At 39.8% G+C, this 15793-nt stretch overlaps 1 protein-coding gene across 5 annotated transcripts in view; it reads right to left on the bottom strand.

Moving 5' to 3' along the window:
• PDSS2 (decaprenyl diphosphate synthase subunit 2) overlaps positions 1 to 15793 on the bottom strand; it is a 286547-nt gene that overhangs the window by 38741 nt on the left and 232013 nt on the right. For all 5 annotated transcript variants that reach the window (XR_002181420.2, XM_019967269.2, XM_070796007.1 and 2 more), the window contains one exon: positions 12427 to 12459. Coding sequence is in view for 4 of the 5 variants with exons in the window: in XM_019967269.2 (XP_019822828.2) it covers positions 12427 to 12459 (33 nt within the window). In the remaining variant the exon portion in view is untranslated. The remainder of the gene's footprint in view (positions 1 to 12426; positions 12460 to 15793) is intronic.

Raw genomic sequence — 15793 nt, 5'->3', positions numbered from 1 at the left:
TAAAGATTCACAGACTATTTTACATAGATTCATGGAAGTATTTTAAATATTTTAAAACTGTGATTATTAGAAAATAGGAAACATGCTTGTTCTGAAAAATGAATTTCCAAATCATTTTGATCATTGAAAATTCAGTCTATTCTCCCTAAAAGGGAAAAGAAAAACACATGATAAAGACAGATAAGGTATCATTTTTCTTGCCCTCTCTTCCACACGAGTCTATTAAGCTCAGTCTGGATGATGTGGAGCCTCCTGTTGAGAGTGAGATTTCAGAACTCATTTCAAGGCTCAACCTGTCAGCTAAGTACATCTGAGTCTGTGCTGTGAAATACTATCCAAAAAGACCTGAACATAATCAAACAACTCATTGCATACAAATTACCATATCTGAATATATATGTATATTATATGTATGCTGTACTTAGTCGCCTAGCCATGTCTGACTGGTTGCAATCCCATGGACTGTAGCCCACCAGGCTCTTCTGTCCATGGGGATTTTCCAGGCAAGAATACTGGAGTGGATAGCCTATCCCTTCTCCAGGTGATCTTCTGGACCCAGGAAATGAACTGGGGTCTCCGGCATTGCAGGCTGATTCTTTACCAGCTGAGCTACCAGGGAAGCCCATATTATATGTATAAATACCTCTAAACAAACACCCATAGATACATATATAATTTATAAATATTTTCATATCATTAAAAACATTTTATTGGCATAATCAAAACTGGCCAAAACTGTTCACTCTATGTCTGAGTATTCAGGTAAAGTTGTGCTTGTTGCTTAAGAAACAAGAGGTCAGCTTGGAGCTCAGGGTGTGTGCTGATTTCAATAGATGTGCTTGATTTCAAAATGTAATTAAAGGGAACTAAACAATTTTAGTTTTTAAAGTTAATTTATAAATTTTCATTAACATTTGGTAAGTAAGGTATCTGAGGGTGGTGGTGGTGCTCAGTCATGTCTGACTCTTTGCAACTCCATGGACTACAGGCCACCAGGCTCCTCTGTTCATGGGATTTTCCAGGCAAGAATACTGCAGTGGGTTGCCATTTCTTCTTCCAGGGGATCTTTCCAACCCAGGGATCAAACTTGTGTCTCTTGCATCTCCTGTACTGGCAGGTGGACTGTTTACCGCTGCGCCACCCGGGAGGCCCCATCTGACATATGTATGGAATTATATTAAATTGAGGCTTAATTCCACAGGAAAAGCCATTTTTACTGCTTGGTTATCATGTCTTCTAGAGGAAAATTTAATGGTACACGCACATCATGTATGTAAACCATCCTGGAGATTATGAGAGAAACACACAAATTATGCAAGAGTGATTTGGGTTTCCAGCTTGACTTGAGTCTATATCTTATACATTTCTCTTTTTAAAAATTAATTAATTAATTTATAATTTTTGGTTGCACTGAGTTTTTCCTGCTACATTTGGGTTTTCTCTAGTTGCAGTGAGTGGGGGCTACTCTGTTGTGGTGAGCGGGCTTCTCATTGCAGTGGCCTGTTTTCTTCTGGAGCATGGGTTCTAGAGCATGGGCTCAGCAGTTGTGCACAGGCTTAGGTGCTCCAAGGCATGTGGGATCTTCCCAGAGCAGGGATCGTGTCCTCTGCATTGGCAAGTGGATTCTTATACACTGCACGCCAGGGAAGTCCCTTCATTCATTTCTTAAATTCTCCTCATATCCTGATTTTTCATCTGCGAAAACCTTGGGATCACTTACCTTAAAACCACTATTACCACCAGCATCACTACTATCCACTGAGCCTAGATTCCTGGCATCCCAACATACATCCTGATACAAAATGAGCTCAAAACACACGACTTCCATCACTGGTCTTTTGTGTGCATGCTAAGTCACTTTGCTGCTGCTGCCGCTACGTCGCTTCAGTTGTGTCCAACTCTGTGCGACCCCATAGACGGCAGCCCACCAGGCTCCCCCGTCCCTGGGATTCTCCAGGCAAGAACACTGGAGTGGGTTGCCATTTCCTTCTCCAATGCATGAAAGTGAAAAGTCAAAGTGAAGTCGCTCAGTCATGTCCGACTCCTAGCGACCTCATGGACTACAGCCTACCAGGCTCCTCCGTCCATGGGATTCTCCAGGCAAGAGTACTGGAGTAGGGTGCCATTGCCTTCTCCAGGGGATCTTCATGACCCAGGGATCAAACCTGCATCTCTTATGTCTCCTGCACTGACAGCCAGGTTCTTTACCACTAGCGCCACCTGGGAAACCCTCCATCCATCACTGGAAGGCACATCAAATGACACAAAAACAATACCTACTGAGAGCAATGAAAACCAATGTATACCTCAGCCAGGCCTTCCAGGCAGATCACATCAGACTGAGGGCACATGCAGGAAGCAATACTATGGGGGTGATGCTGTTACTCTGTACCATATAAGTGTAATCATATCTACAGGATTAACACCTCTTCCAGATGTAGCAGGGTTCGACATTATGGTGCTATGGTATTTGTTAACACAGACCCTTGCTTTCATTGAGAGAACAGTGATGAGAACTTGTTTTATTTTTATTTTTTTATATGTATTTATTTGGCTGCATCAGGTCTTAGTTGTAGCATGCGGGATCTTTGATGCTCACGTGGGATCTTTCACTGCAGTGCATGTGGGCTCTTAGTTCCCCACAAGGGATTGAATCTGCATCCCCTGCACTGCAAGGCTGACCTGGGCCACCAGGGAAATCTTGAGAACTTGTCTTAAATGCTCGTACCTCTAAAACTTTTTTGAAAGAGGGAAGAATGCATACCATCTTAGGAAAAAAATCACAATAATTACTGAACTAGTTCAGCAAATAAATCCTAAGATATTCACTTACTAGACAGTCACTATCTCCGAGACCAGAATTATGTTAGGATTATAGAGTAATGCATACCATTTTCTGGATTTTGGTAAGACCAAAGACTGACTACAAATTCTCTTACTTCTTTTTGTTGTATGTCTAAAGCACCCTGGAAAACAGTGCGGGAGTGAAGAGTACAGTGTGGAGTCAATAGGCCTGGCTAGAATCATGACTGTGAGATAGTAACTGTGTGAACACTGTCAGCTTATTTAATCTCTTCTCCATAAAATGAAAGGATTCAGAGACAGAATCTGATAGAACCACTTGACTGAAGTGCTCAGTGTATGTCTTTAACAGAGTGCACACTGAAGAACACGCTTACAATGACATGCATCTTACCAGGGTCATAGGATGTAGAAAGGCCTACAACCTTTTCTAACAGGTACATAGGAATGAAGACAAAAGGCAGCAAGATTTCTTTGGATCTAGAACAGGGAGACCTTCCACAGGGGGCACCATGCATGAATCAATCTTCAGAGGCACATCTTTGGCTTCAGTACTATCTGATGGATAGGTAAGATCTTTCCTCAAGCCAGAAAGTCAAGCACTTGGAAGAAAGAAAAGATCTACTCAATGGTAATCTTTAGTTAGTAGCATCGTACACATCACTGATCTATGTTATAGGTTCTGTCATCTCTACTGTGACCTCAGTAATTCTGTTTAAAATTGAGGTGCACAGCTACCATGCCATTTCAGAAAGGCGGTTAAGCACATCTAGGATCGATATTCAGTCTCACGTGTCAGCAGGGAGGCTAAGTAGTGCTTTCGACACAGCTGAGGAAACACGAGGGAATGGCTTCAGATATACCATCTGAATGAATTATAGCTTTCTATAAGATCAAACATCTTGACATCACAGAAGTCCTTAATTCCACGTAAAATCAGGCTGTAGGATTAGGGAATAAATTTGGAAATAACAATCTAAGGCAATGACAGACTTCCGACTTACTGAAACCAGATTCAACATCGACACAGAGGTGCCTCTCTTTTCATTCTCTTTTTGGAAAACTCATGTCCTTCCACTGCTTTTGATGACACGGCAAGAAACAGTATTCCCTTCAGATCTACTTAAAACTGTTTCATGGACTAAGCAGACTCCTCCAGGGGACAAAAGTCTCACTCCTCCACATAAAGTCACACAGTCACTCCCTGTGCACAGGTGGGTCCTGATACCACAAACTGGGAACAATAATTGAATCCAGCTACCCTACCGTGCGGAGCATTTATCCACAGAACCAGCCTGGTAAGCATCTGCAGTTAGCTTTCTAGACTAATATTCAAAAGGTTACACCAAATGAATCTTTGTTTTAACCCAGGGAGTGTATGACATTGAGGAGGCATTTGATTAAATATACTAGGGGAGAAATAAGAGGATCAAAGATGGAGTCAAATACATCTTATGAACTAAATGGAACATTGGTACAAACAGCTGGCACATCTTGGGTTATTCATTCATTCAATAGTAGTTCAGCATATATTTATTGGGTACCCAGTATGTGGCAGGAACTGTTTTAGGCCCTCAGGATATAAAACCAGACACGATTCCAGGCTTACAACTAAGAACTCCTCTTCACCAACAATCCAAGTTTGCCTTAGCTTCCTAATAAATGTGAGATATTATGCAGACATGTAATTTTTCAAGAACCAGTAATTCAAAATTATAAACCTAAGGATGGCAGAGATTGCCCCACTAAATATTATTGCTATAAACAAAATAATTCAATATATTATATATAAAATTAGGATGAAAGGCCAATAAGCTAGAAACATATGACATAAAGAAAAATAAAGAAGATATATAACTGTTTAGGGGATTTAATTCAAAGAATATCAATAATATTTGGGCAAACAGCTGAGAGGGTGGCATTATTTTATGATGTCATAAAGAGGCTTATCACTTGACATCATTTAATAATTTTATTCATGATCCATGAGGGACTAGAGATTATGATCATTAAATCTGTTGATGCCATTGAAATGTGTGGGACTGCAAACACCTCAGAGAACGAGAATCTAATTTTAAAATAACATTAAGAAATTAGCAGAATAGATCATCAAAGTAAGATGACAGTCACTGGGGACAAATGCAAAATACTATACTCAGAGACTTAAGGAGGAAAAGAAATAGCTTGATAATAGGGGAAGGAATGAATGAATGAATGTCCAGAGGGTGACTGTTTTGCAAAAAGACTTGAGGGTCATAATAAGGCACAACTCTGGCTCTGGAGACTAACTATTGCATCTGCAACTAGAACTTATTTTTGATGAAAAATTTTACATGGTACAAAAGCTTTTTGGCTTTATTATGAACAGAAATAGATTAACAGTTACTTTTCATCATTGATAACTGTATTTGAAGGAGATCTGGAATCAAAGCAGTAGTTGCAAAAACCAGCTTTAGTAAATTAATTGTTTTGAAAAAAAGATTAAACAAAATTATTCATTATTGCTGGGAAAAAACCCCAAAACAAAATCTCCCTACTTTTCTGAAGTGTGACTGCCAAAAGAAAAATAACTGGTTATATCTGATTTTCAGGAAACAGGGAGTGGAGGATTTAAAAATTTCAGATGGCCATCCTGACGGGGTCTTTCCGCCGCACCCCTCTGTGGTTGGCAGGACATCAGTGCTGCACCACAGGTTGAGCCCAGGGTTTTCTTTTTCATCTTTCTCAACTACTCCCTGGCACCTCAACCACGGCTTGAGGCCTTGCACAAAAATTCACAGTGTAAAAAATCATATTTCAGAAAACAAACTTTTGATTATCAAAGGAGGAAGTGGGGGGGATAAATCAGGAGTTTAACATATATACACAATTACATATAAAACAGATAATTGATAAGGAACTATTGTAAAGCACAGGGAACTGTACCCAGTAGTTTATAATAATCTATAAGGGAAATAATCTGAAAATATAAATAAATATATATGCGTGTATATGTGTATAAAACTGAATTAGTGTGCTGTACACCTGAAACTAACACATTATAAGTCAACTATACTTCAATTTAAAACATTATTTTTAAAAATCCATGTTTTCCAGTGAATTCCTTCTACTGCCATAGAAGCAAGCAATACTTTAGGAGCCTAGGATTAAATTCTGGTTATGAACTAAAAACATGAGTTCAGGAAAATTATTTTTCAAGTCTCAGTAGCTCAGGTGGTAATACAGAAAAATTCCAATTCAAATCAGAGTCTACACTTAAAACTGATACCTTTCAGAAAAAAAGTTATTATCTTAATGCCCGTTTTACATTTTACAAGTTGTCATCCAGTCTTTATCAAGCATATAAAATGTTATATAATTGCACTCATATCTTAATGGTATCTGGATTTGGATTTTTTCCTTTAAATTATATTATAAACATCTCATATAATTAGGCCACAAATTCTTAATGAAAAAAGAGGGGGGAATGTCATTGCTTCTAGATAGTCTCCATAATTATTACAAAACCAGAAATCCTAAATGTTAAGACAGCTTCAAGAGGTTAGAGGAAATGAGAGATTTAGTGCATACAATGATGCTGTTTGGAAAATTTTACCAAAGGAGCTAATGCAAAGTCCCAGAGTAGGAGAAGGAGCATCTGCCCAAGAAAGGGGTACAGGGAAAAGAAAATACAGCAACATCTGGTCTCTAAATGTGCCAACATGAAAAATTCTCAGAGCCAGTTAGCTAGGGTTATGAGAAAGAACAAGCCGGCTAAAACTGTCTGCCAAAAAAAAAAAAAAAAAAAATCTGGCTTTGTCAGTAAAGAAAGGACAATAATATTTATAGAAAATTTCCTACACTGGTTCAAAAAAGAATTTTAGATTTGATATGCAGCAAAATGGTTGAAGCAACCTATGGATAATACATGGGAAGAAACGGCTAAAAGGGCAAGCCGTGGAAAGGAGAACCAGGACACGAGAGGAAGTGATGATGTGTGATCATGCAAATGCAAATGTCTGTGGACGGCAGTTTGCTGTTGGGAAGGGAATTTTAATGTGTACCCTATGCAAATGTGTTTTATAATAAAATGTGCAAGGCCTGAGCGTGGGGAGGGACGAAGCGGGCAGGGGCTCTAGACGTTGCTCCTGAGGCAGGGGAAAGGGCTACCCTGAGACCTGAACGAATTCCGGGAGAGGGGATAGCAAAAACCCCACTCCTTTCAAAAAGCCTCTCTCACATTTGACTGAGAATTGGATGCCTGATAAACTAACACATGCAAAATCTTTCTTTACCAAGTGCTTAACCTTGAGCAATTCTCTGTGCTTCAAGTGAACCTCAGTGGGAAGACACAAAAAACAACTTTCTTTTCTGTACTGCGTCATGGGAAAATTATATGAACTACACACAGTAAAGGCTGGAGATGAATACCAAGAAAGCTCCTATAAACCATTTAGAGTCTTTGCGTCAAAATTGGCATGACTGTCAAAGCCCATGTAAGGCCTAGTCCTAGGCACTTGAGCAGGAGGGTAGCCCACAGGGCTGAGAGTCTGGTTCTGACCAAGTGATATTTATCCATAATCTGTATATCTGAGGCAATTATTAAAAAGAAATTGAGAAAAGTTCTGTATCCCTGCCATCTCGAAAGTGTTAAAAAATTAAAATTGTAGAAACCCGAACCATAGGTGCCATGTTTTGCCTGAAGTGGTAAAAATACCATCTGCCTCAGTCTTTGAGCAGCATGCTTCTTTCAAGGAGCAGTAGGCTAAACTACAGGCATACGCTCAGCTCCAGCTGGGGAAAATACACAGACGTTTGTAGATGTTTTTCTAAGAGTAGCCAACATACTTGTTTTCCTTCAGACACATATTAAGTTACCATAGCAAACCAAGAGTGAATGTGGCCTGAGACACTTCTCCACGGGTCCCCACACATGTCCATGAATTTCTACAATTCAATAGGTGGCACTCTTCCCTCTAACACTGAGCTCAATCTGCTTGGGGCCAGAAACCTTGGGAACACGGAATAGTCCCCTATTCCCTAAGAGAGGCACACTCAGGGCTGAACACCAGTCATGTAAAGAAGATCCTCTTTGTACTGCATACGTGAGCAAAACTGTCAGCACCAGATTTTTGGTCACAATTCACTTCTGGTAAATACATTCTGTCCAATAAAACTTCTACAGTTTTAACTACGTAAGTCACTTCTTGTTTTTTCATTTTAGAAGCTGGGTAGGATCACCTTACAGTCAACAGCTTCCATCCTAGGCCAGCCTCAGGTGAATGAGCTTCAGGAGTGGGTAGAGTGCTCCAGGACTGGTGTTAACCACTTTCCAGAAGCGCGACAGACTTAATGAAGGGATAGTTGCTGAGTGCTTTAATATCTGTAGGTGAAAGGCACTGCAGCAGTGTAAAGCATTCACAATCCAGGCTCCATTGCAACAGGAACTCAATTAAGAAGTAATTCAATTTCTTTTCTGAGTGTTTGACGACATACCACTGTTTTGTTGAATGTGACTGACACTCTATAGAGATCTAGCTGAGACCGATTTTGATCACCACTTCTACCCTCTCCTCTACTTTCTTGCCATTCTGAGACTGACAAAATTGGAGAGATGGCATATGAAGCCACAGAGAAAATGGCCAAAATAATTTGTACTTAAAATCTGATTTTTCAGATAAAACTTGGCTTTTGAGAAAATGTTCACCACTTGGAAATAAAGAAACATCCAGCAATAAATAAATTTCATGACACTCTCCAGAAATGGCCACTGAGTTTTTAAAATGTAGTTTTACAGGTAAACCCACCAGGGGAGCCCTAAGCTGCCAAAGCACGATGCCTGCATCAGTCAGCATGAGACCAGGACTTCATCATGGGCCCATGATATGCAGCATAAGAGACAGTTCTGCAGACGTCTCCCGGACACTTGGCAGAGATGGATACAATCATTCTATCTGTGGTGCTTGGATTTGGGTCTATGCATGGATAACAGGTCTGGGTTAACAGCTGAGATCAAGTTATGCCCTTAAATATCTGCACAACACCACATACTCCAGTAGGGTGGGTTTCTGTTAGTTGGCATGAGAACTATTGTCACTGGGTGCTTGGGAAGGCAATCTTAGGGCTACTGAACATAGGGATGGACAGTGTCCTATCGTACACTGACTACATAATGGCTAATTTGAGTCTATGATCCCCAATCCCAGACTTCTGAGCTGCCTGCACTTCTAGCATCTCACTAATGCAGGCCTTGTCCATACACATTTGTCAAGCACTCCTGTATATAAGCCTGTGCTGGGCACAGACGATGCTACGATGGACAAGGCCACTGAAGGCCCTGCCTTCAGGTCTTGCCTTACAGTCTACTGGAAAAAGAAACAGAACACAGGGAACTAAATAAAAATGATAATTGTAGATTATGATAAATGTTAAGGAGGAAAAAAACAGAGCAAAGGGGGACTTTTGATAGGAAGGTCTAGGTTAGGTCTTTGCATATATTAAATATCAGATCCACCATGCTTGGGTGGATGAAGTAGATGAAGGAATGAATCTGGACCTTAATAGTATATAAGATAAGAATGTTCCCTCCACCCACCCCCCCAAAAAAGAATGTCTCCTTTCAAGTTTGGGCCTGGAGAGTAGAACAGCACTGTTATAACCTGCTCCTCTCATACTAAGGAAACTGAAAGAAAAAAAGAAAGTGAAGTCACTCAGTCGTGTCCAACTCTTTGCGATCCCATGGACTGTAGCCTACCAGGGTCCTCCATCCATGGGATTTTCCAGGCAAGCATACTGGAAAATACTGTAACCTGCTCCTCTCATACTAAGGAAACTAAGGGGAAACCAAAAAGATTAAGTGACTGATAATAATTTTGCAGTGAGTTGGTGACAGAGCCATTGCTTGGTTCAGAGTGTTTATCTGTGTCTCCATTTTCTTTTTTTCCTTTTCTTCCAGTCTCTTCCACTGGCAGGTACTTCTGCAATAAGAAATCCTCAGAGTTTTCTGAGTCATAAATAAGCAGCAATGATATATAATCATTCTATTGCCAAATCATGATGTCACTGCCCTTAATTTTTTCTTATAAGTTATTTCCTTTATCATAGTGAAATCCCAGCATTTATCTCCAAGTTAGTTCATTAACTTTCTCAAGCAATCTTCTTATCCCTGCTGATACTTGCAACTTGTGTCAAAAGCTTTCCTTTCCTCTGTGACTGAAATAAAAAACCATATACCAGAATTTCTCCTGCAACTAATGGCATGGGTCTTCTATTTTCTTATAACCTCACTCACTCACTCACCGTTTACCAAGTGCCAAGCACTGTGTTAGGCACCAAGCGTACAAATAAGTTACCATCTCTGCCCTCAAAGAGCTGACAGTCTATGATCTTTCTCACAAATGGTCATGATGAATAATGGAGTGAAGCATGACAGAGATGCACAGTGTACTAGAGAAAGGAGGAAAGAACCTCATCCAGCCCAGGGAACCAGGCAGACTTTCTCTTGGAGATGATCCTACGTTAAGCCTTACAGAAGAGGCAGGGGAAGCCAGATAAAGGGGGACACCGCTGCATTACAAGCAGAGGGGACAGCTCGGGTCAAGGCACAGAGAACAGAAACAGTATGTTTTATGTAATTTGGTGCCACTGGAACACAGGGTGGAGGACATGAAGCTGCAGAGTCCCTCCAAGGACCGAGATCACAGTGCTTTATATGCCACTCTAGTAAGCTTTGAATGTGCCTTATAGAAAACATGGAGCCAAGGAAGCGTTTTAAGATGCAGTGTGAAACTGCCAGACTTGTGGTTTAGATAGACATTCTGGCTGGTGATGGATCTTTGGGGACAAAAGAGAGGCATAGAGACCAGTCACAGGCTTTCTAGTGGTTCAGAGCAGGATACAATGTGAGCAATGGAAGAGGCATCGAGAGGAGGGACTGGATTTAAGAAAATGTAGGCTATAAAACTGGTATGACTTGGTCATGGAACACAGGGGTGAGGGGTAAGGGCATTTGAGAGTGACTTCTAATTTTCTCACATGATTCACTGGTGAGATGATAGACAACATCAGGAGACAGAACAAGTAATAAGGACCACAGATACAACACTAACACTAGACCGTAATGTCAATGATGGACTTTGGGTTATAAAGATATATTAATGCAGGTTTATTGATCATAACAGATGTTCCAATCTGCTGTAGGACGCTAACAGTGGGGAAGGCTGTGCTTGTGTGGTGTCAGAGGGTAATGCAAACTCTCTACACTTTTTGCTCAGTTTTGCTGTGAACTTAAAAACTGCTCTAAAAAATAAAGTCTACTAAAGAAAAGGTGACCAGAGATGTTGGGAAGATATCGAGTTCAGTTTAAGATGCTTTGAGCATCTCTGCCTGTGGGAGACCATTTAGGTATAAGGCTCAAGTAGACATCTAAGAAGGAAATGGCAACCCACTCCAACACTCTTGCCTGGAGAATCCCATGGACAGAGGAGCCTGGTGGGCTACAGTCCATGGGGTCACAAACAGTTAGGCATGACTGAAATGACTTAGCACAGACATCAAAGATAGAGTGACAGACACAGAAGTCTTCAGTATAGAGATACCACTCTTAATCTAATTTTTCTTGAAGCACACATACGTTTGTGAGACCGAGAAGGAAAGAACTGCACTTCAGGCAAAGAAAAGGCATGGAACCGTGGGTGTGCACTTCAGGGCTGCCAAGAGCACAAGGTTCTAGATCAGCCCTGCAGAGATCACCGGGGGGATTCCAGCTGTCCCAGTGCAAGCAGAGCTCTTACAGGTCCCATTTCTTCCTCCTTGTCTTTGGAGTACAGGTGTGCTCACGCTCTGGCTATTCTCGACTGTTATAAAAACCAGATGGTTAGCACGTTCCTTTAGTCAAGCAGCTGTATACATCCCACACACCTGCAAAAATACTCCATTTGTTCCTCAGGAGAAAACCCAACTGTGTTCAAAGGCTTGCACAGGTGCACTGAAATCCAACATCCCACAGCAGTTTTTGAACAAGGCTATGCGTCAAAATGATCTGTGGAGCCTTTTTTCAAACCCTTCCATCCTGTCCCTGGCCAGCTCTGCCTACCAGGGCATTCTGATGTTGGTGAAAGAGGTATGGTGCTGTGGTAACACAGGCATGTATGTTTTCAAAAGCTCCACAGGTTATATGAAAACTACTGCCTCTAGGAATCCAAACCTTCCCTGGATGGCGCTTCCCAGGTATTACCTGATGATGCTAAAAGCTCTTTTCCATAATCCAAAGACATCTTTCCAGCAACAGTTAGTGATCTTACCCAGTTAATTTTTCCTCAGGGCACTTACCACCAGTTAACATTATATTATGTATCCATTTAGTTGTTTATTAATCACCTCCTCAACTAGTTTGTAAATGTCATGAATGAAAGAACTGATCTGGTTTATTCTCGTATTCCTGATGCCTAACACAGTGTCTGGAAAGAAGTAGGCATTCAATAAATAAACTTACCATTAAATGAATCCCATTTTACCTGTTACTTCACATGGAAGGTCCCTTAGTTTTGAATGTGATGCTTTTCTTTTTACTTTTCAAATATAAATAAAAACCAAATAGCAAATACAAGTGTATAAAATTGTGTAGAATGTACAAAATCTACCTACCTTAGCATAGTCTAATCTTCCTTTCTCTTGAGCCTAAAATAGAAAAGAGGGGAAAATCAATTAGTTCTTTAAAAGTCACTTAGTATTTCTATAACTTTTCTTCTCAAAGAATAAGCCAACTTTCTTCCCCCTCTCCACTTCCTCTTCTATCTCTACATAGTATATAGTGAAACATACACGTCTGTATGTATATACATATATACAGAACTCTCAAATGTATTGAAGAGTTGAAAGTTCAGTACTACAAGCACACATATATACTCTAGGTTTGATAGTGGCAGACACCATGACTCCTCATTCCTTCATGCTTCAGCAAACATCTCCTAAGCATAGGACAACTCATACACGACCACTTTCAAATTAAAAAAAACAAAACAAAACAATAATGCCATACCATCTGATATACAATCCATACTCACATTTCTCTAGTTGTCCCAAGAATATATTTTATTTTAGCTTTTCTTCTCAAACTAGAATTAATCAAGATTCACACATTGCATTTGGCTTTTATCTCTGTTTTGCCTTTTAAATCTAGACTAGCCTTTCCTCATTTTTTAAGAAATGAAAATAAAAATCATTAACTTTTTTGATGGAAATAACTGACTTTTTGAGGAGACCAGGACAGCTGTTGTATAAAATGTCTCTCTTTTATTATTATCACTTTTTCATTGTGTCATTTAACTTGTCCCTGTTTGCTTACAAACTCAAAGTTGGGTCTGAAGAAGCTTGCTTAGATTTAGATTAAACATTTCTTGCAAGAATATCTTCTATGGAATACTATATACTTCAACTGCATCGATTCAGGAGGCACCAAATGTCAGGCTCTCCTGTATCTCGGTAATGCTATAAATTTGATCACTGGGTTTAAGTGGTGACTATCAGATGGTTTCACTGTAATGATCTATTTCCTTCTGTACAATTAGTAAGCAATCTGTGGGTTCATTTTTTCCCCACTCCCTTTGGCATAATTTTTAATATGTGGTATTGTGTAAAAGACCCCCAACTCATCCCACTGTCACCAGGGATGAGGAGAAGGAAGAAAGCTGGAGGTGAGGAGACATCCTATATAAGGTCAAATTTTAATATTTTTAGTTATTAAAAAACAATTTGAAATTAAAACATATACTCAAAAGCATTATTTATCAAATCCGAACATGATAGAGACAACCAATGTGTTAGTCTTTGCTGGTAGGTTAGCTCATCTTCTGTGGACTTGAGAACAAAACTCCTGCCACCCCTGCACAGAACGAGTGCCCTTCAACTTATACATAGGTTAGGTCTTGAGACCATTTTGTTTCTGAGTCCAAAGTGACACTATACAGATAATGACACTAAATGTGGGCAATTATTTTCATGAGAGAAAATGAGATCTTTATAACATTAGTTTAAAATCTTTTTGCTTCTTTATAATCTTAAAAAAATTTATCCTAAGAGGCCTAATTTTGTTTTTCTTATTTTCATAAAAAGCAACTTCTAATAAGATACTGCTCATGTATAGCTTTTGACACCATCACAAATGCCTTAGTTAAAACTGGGAATTGCAAGATTTCAATGAAACAAAAGGCCTCTGCAACCTATGTATTGTAAAAAAGAATCTGTGGTTTTCAATCTGTTCTTCAAAGATGTTTTTGGGATCTAAGATTTTTAGTGAACTAAGAAGGGTTTGAATTTAGTCCTGAGATGTAATATACCAGCAGGAATAAGAGTCGGTTCTTGCAGATATTTTAAAATGAGGCTCATTCTTCTCTCTGCTCAGGTATTTTATATCTACTGTCCAGGGACAGACTTGTCTTTTCCCCAAGTTAAAACAATTCTGTCTACACTGAAATCTCTCTCCCAACACTGTAACTTCTGCAGGCGTGGTGTGGAGCCCCAGAACATCTGCATGGTGCACTCATGACCTAGCTACTCACTTTGATATCATGCAAATATGAACTGGCTTTGATCTCATGAATAATCCATGGCTTGTGACCAAAACTTCAGCAGCAGCATTTCACAATATGCTTAGTCTTCAAGTTCTCAAATTCTCACCTGTCTCTCAAATTCATTTTGGATTAAGGGATATCTGACATGGAGGCTGATTCTGTGGTCACCAGTTTTCCACCTTTTCAATTGTTCGTCCTTTCCCTTGTCTCTTGCTGGGTTTCTCAGGCAAGGGTTGTCTCTTGCATGGGTTTCTCAGGCACAGCACTCTTCCAATGATGCACAAACTGGGAGCCCCACAGAATTATACTATCAAACAACTCATTTCTGTAACGTGTCAGCCATTTCCTCACTACTTTTAGTTGTGTTTCTGTTCTATCTACCTCCTCTTCATTCTAGCACTTTCAACGTTCTCATCTTAGTGTTTAACATAAAGGACATGTGAGAAGTGTTGAAAGTGGTGTTTGTTGAAAGTGAGAAAGTTGAGTACCTTTCATATCTTAATGTTGCAGGGTAAAGTGCAGAGAAACTATAATTTACAACGATGGAGGTGGACTTTTCCTTTGGAGGTACTAAGCCATTTCCTCAATAGTCTCAGAAAAAAAAAATCAGTTTCTTCATATAGTAACAGTGACTACAATGCTACTTACAGATAAAGACATCTAGAGTAGTCTCATCACATACGTTGCTTATAAACTAATCATCATAGAGAATTCTATTATTTTGAAGTACTTGTGCTTTAATCAGTCACAAGCTATTTTCTTTTTTTTAAAAAAATTGAAGAATTGATTTACAATATTATTTTAGTTTCAAGTGTACAGGATTCAACATTTTTATAGAATCACATGCATACTAAGTTCCCCCACCTCCATTCTACCAGCTAAGTTGCTTCAGTGGTATCCAACTCTTTGCAGCCTTAAGGACTGTAGCCCGCTGGGCTCCTCTGTTCATGGGATTCTCCAGGCAAGAACACTGGAGTGGGGTGCCATGCCCTTGTCCAGGGGGATCTTCCTGATCCAGGGACAAAACCCATTTCTCCTGAGGCTCTTGTGTTGCAGGTGGATTCTTTACTGCTGAGCCACTGGGGAAGCTAAACCTCACCCTTTTTTTTTCTTTTTTAATAGAATCACAGCTATTTGCAAACCTTCTCATTTTATTTTGTATTCCTAGATTGGCCACCACCTTTTACATGGTGGAGATATGCTTTGCTGGGGATGATGGCAAAGAAATACCATGTATGTAAATCCCTATTTGTTTAACATCAGCTCTTAAATGTTTGAAAGCTGAGAGACTAGAACCCTACAGACAATGACAGCCACAGCCAATACAACCTGAACAAACTGTAACTGTTGACATGCTGCTCACCTGAATGTCCTTTCTATTTTGTCACAACAAACATTCCAGTCTTGTGAAGACCATTTCATCCTTGACTGCTTTAGCTTGT

This window comes from Bos indicus, chromosome 9 (genome assembly GCF_029378745.1).
Source record: "Bos indicus isolate NIAB-ARS_2022 breed Sahiwal x Tharparkar chromosome 9, NIAB-ARS_B.indTharparkar_mat_pri_1.0, whole genome shotgun sequence".
Classification (NCBI taxonomy): domain Eukaryota; kingdom Metazoa; phylum Chordata; class Mammalia; order Artiodactyla; family Bovidae; genus Bos; species Bos indicus.
Note: the sequence above shows the minus strand (reverse complement) of the source record. Positions and strands in the feature narration are given on the sequence as shown.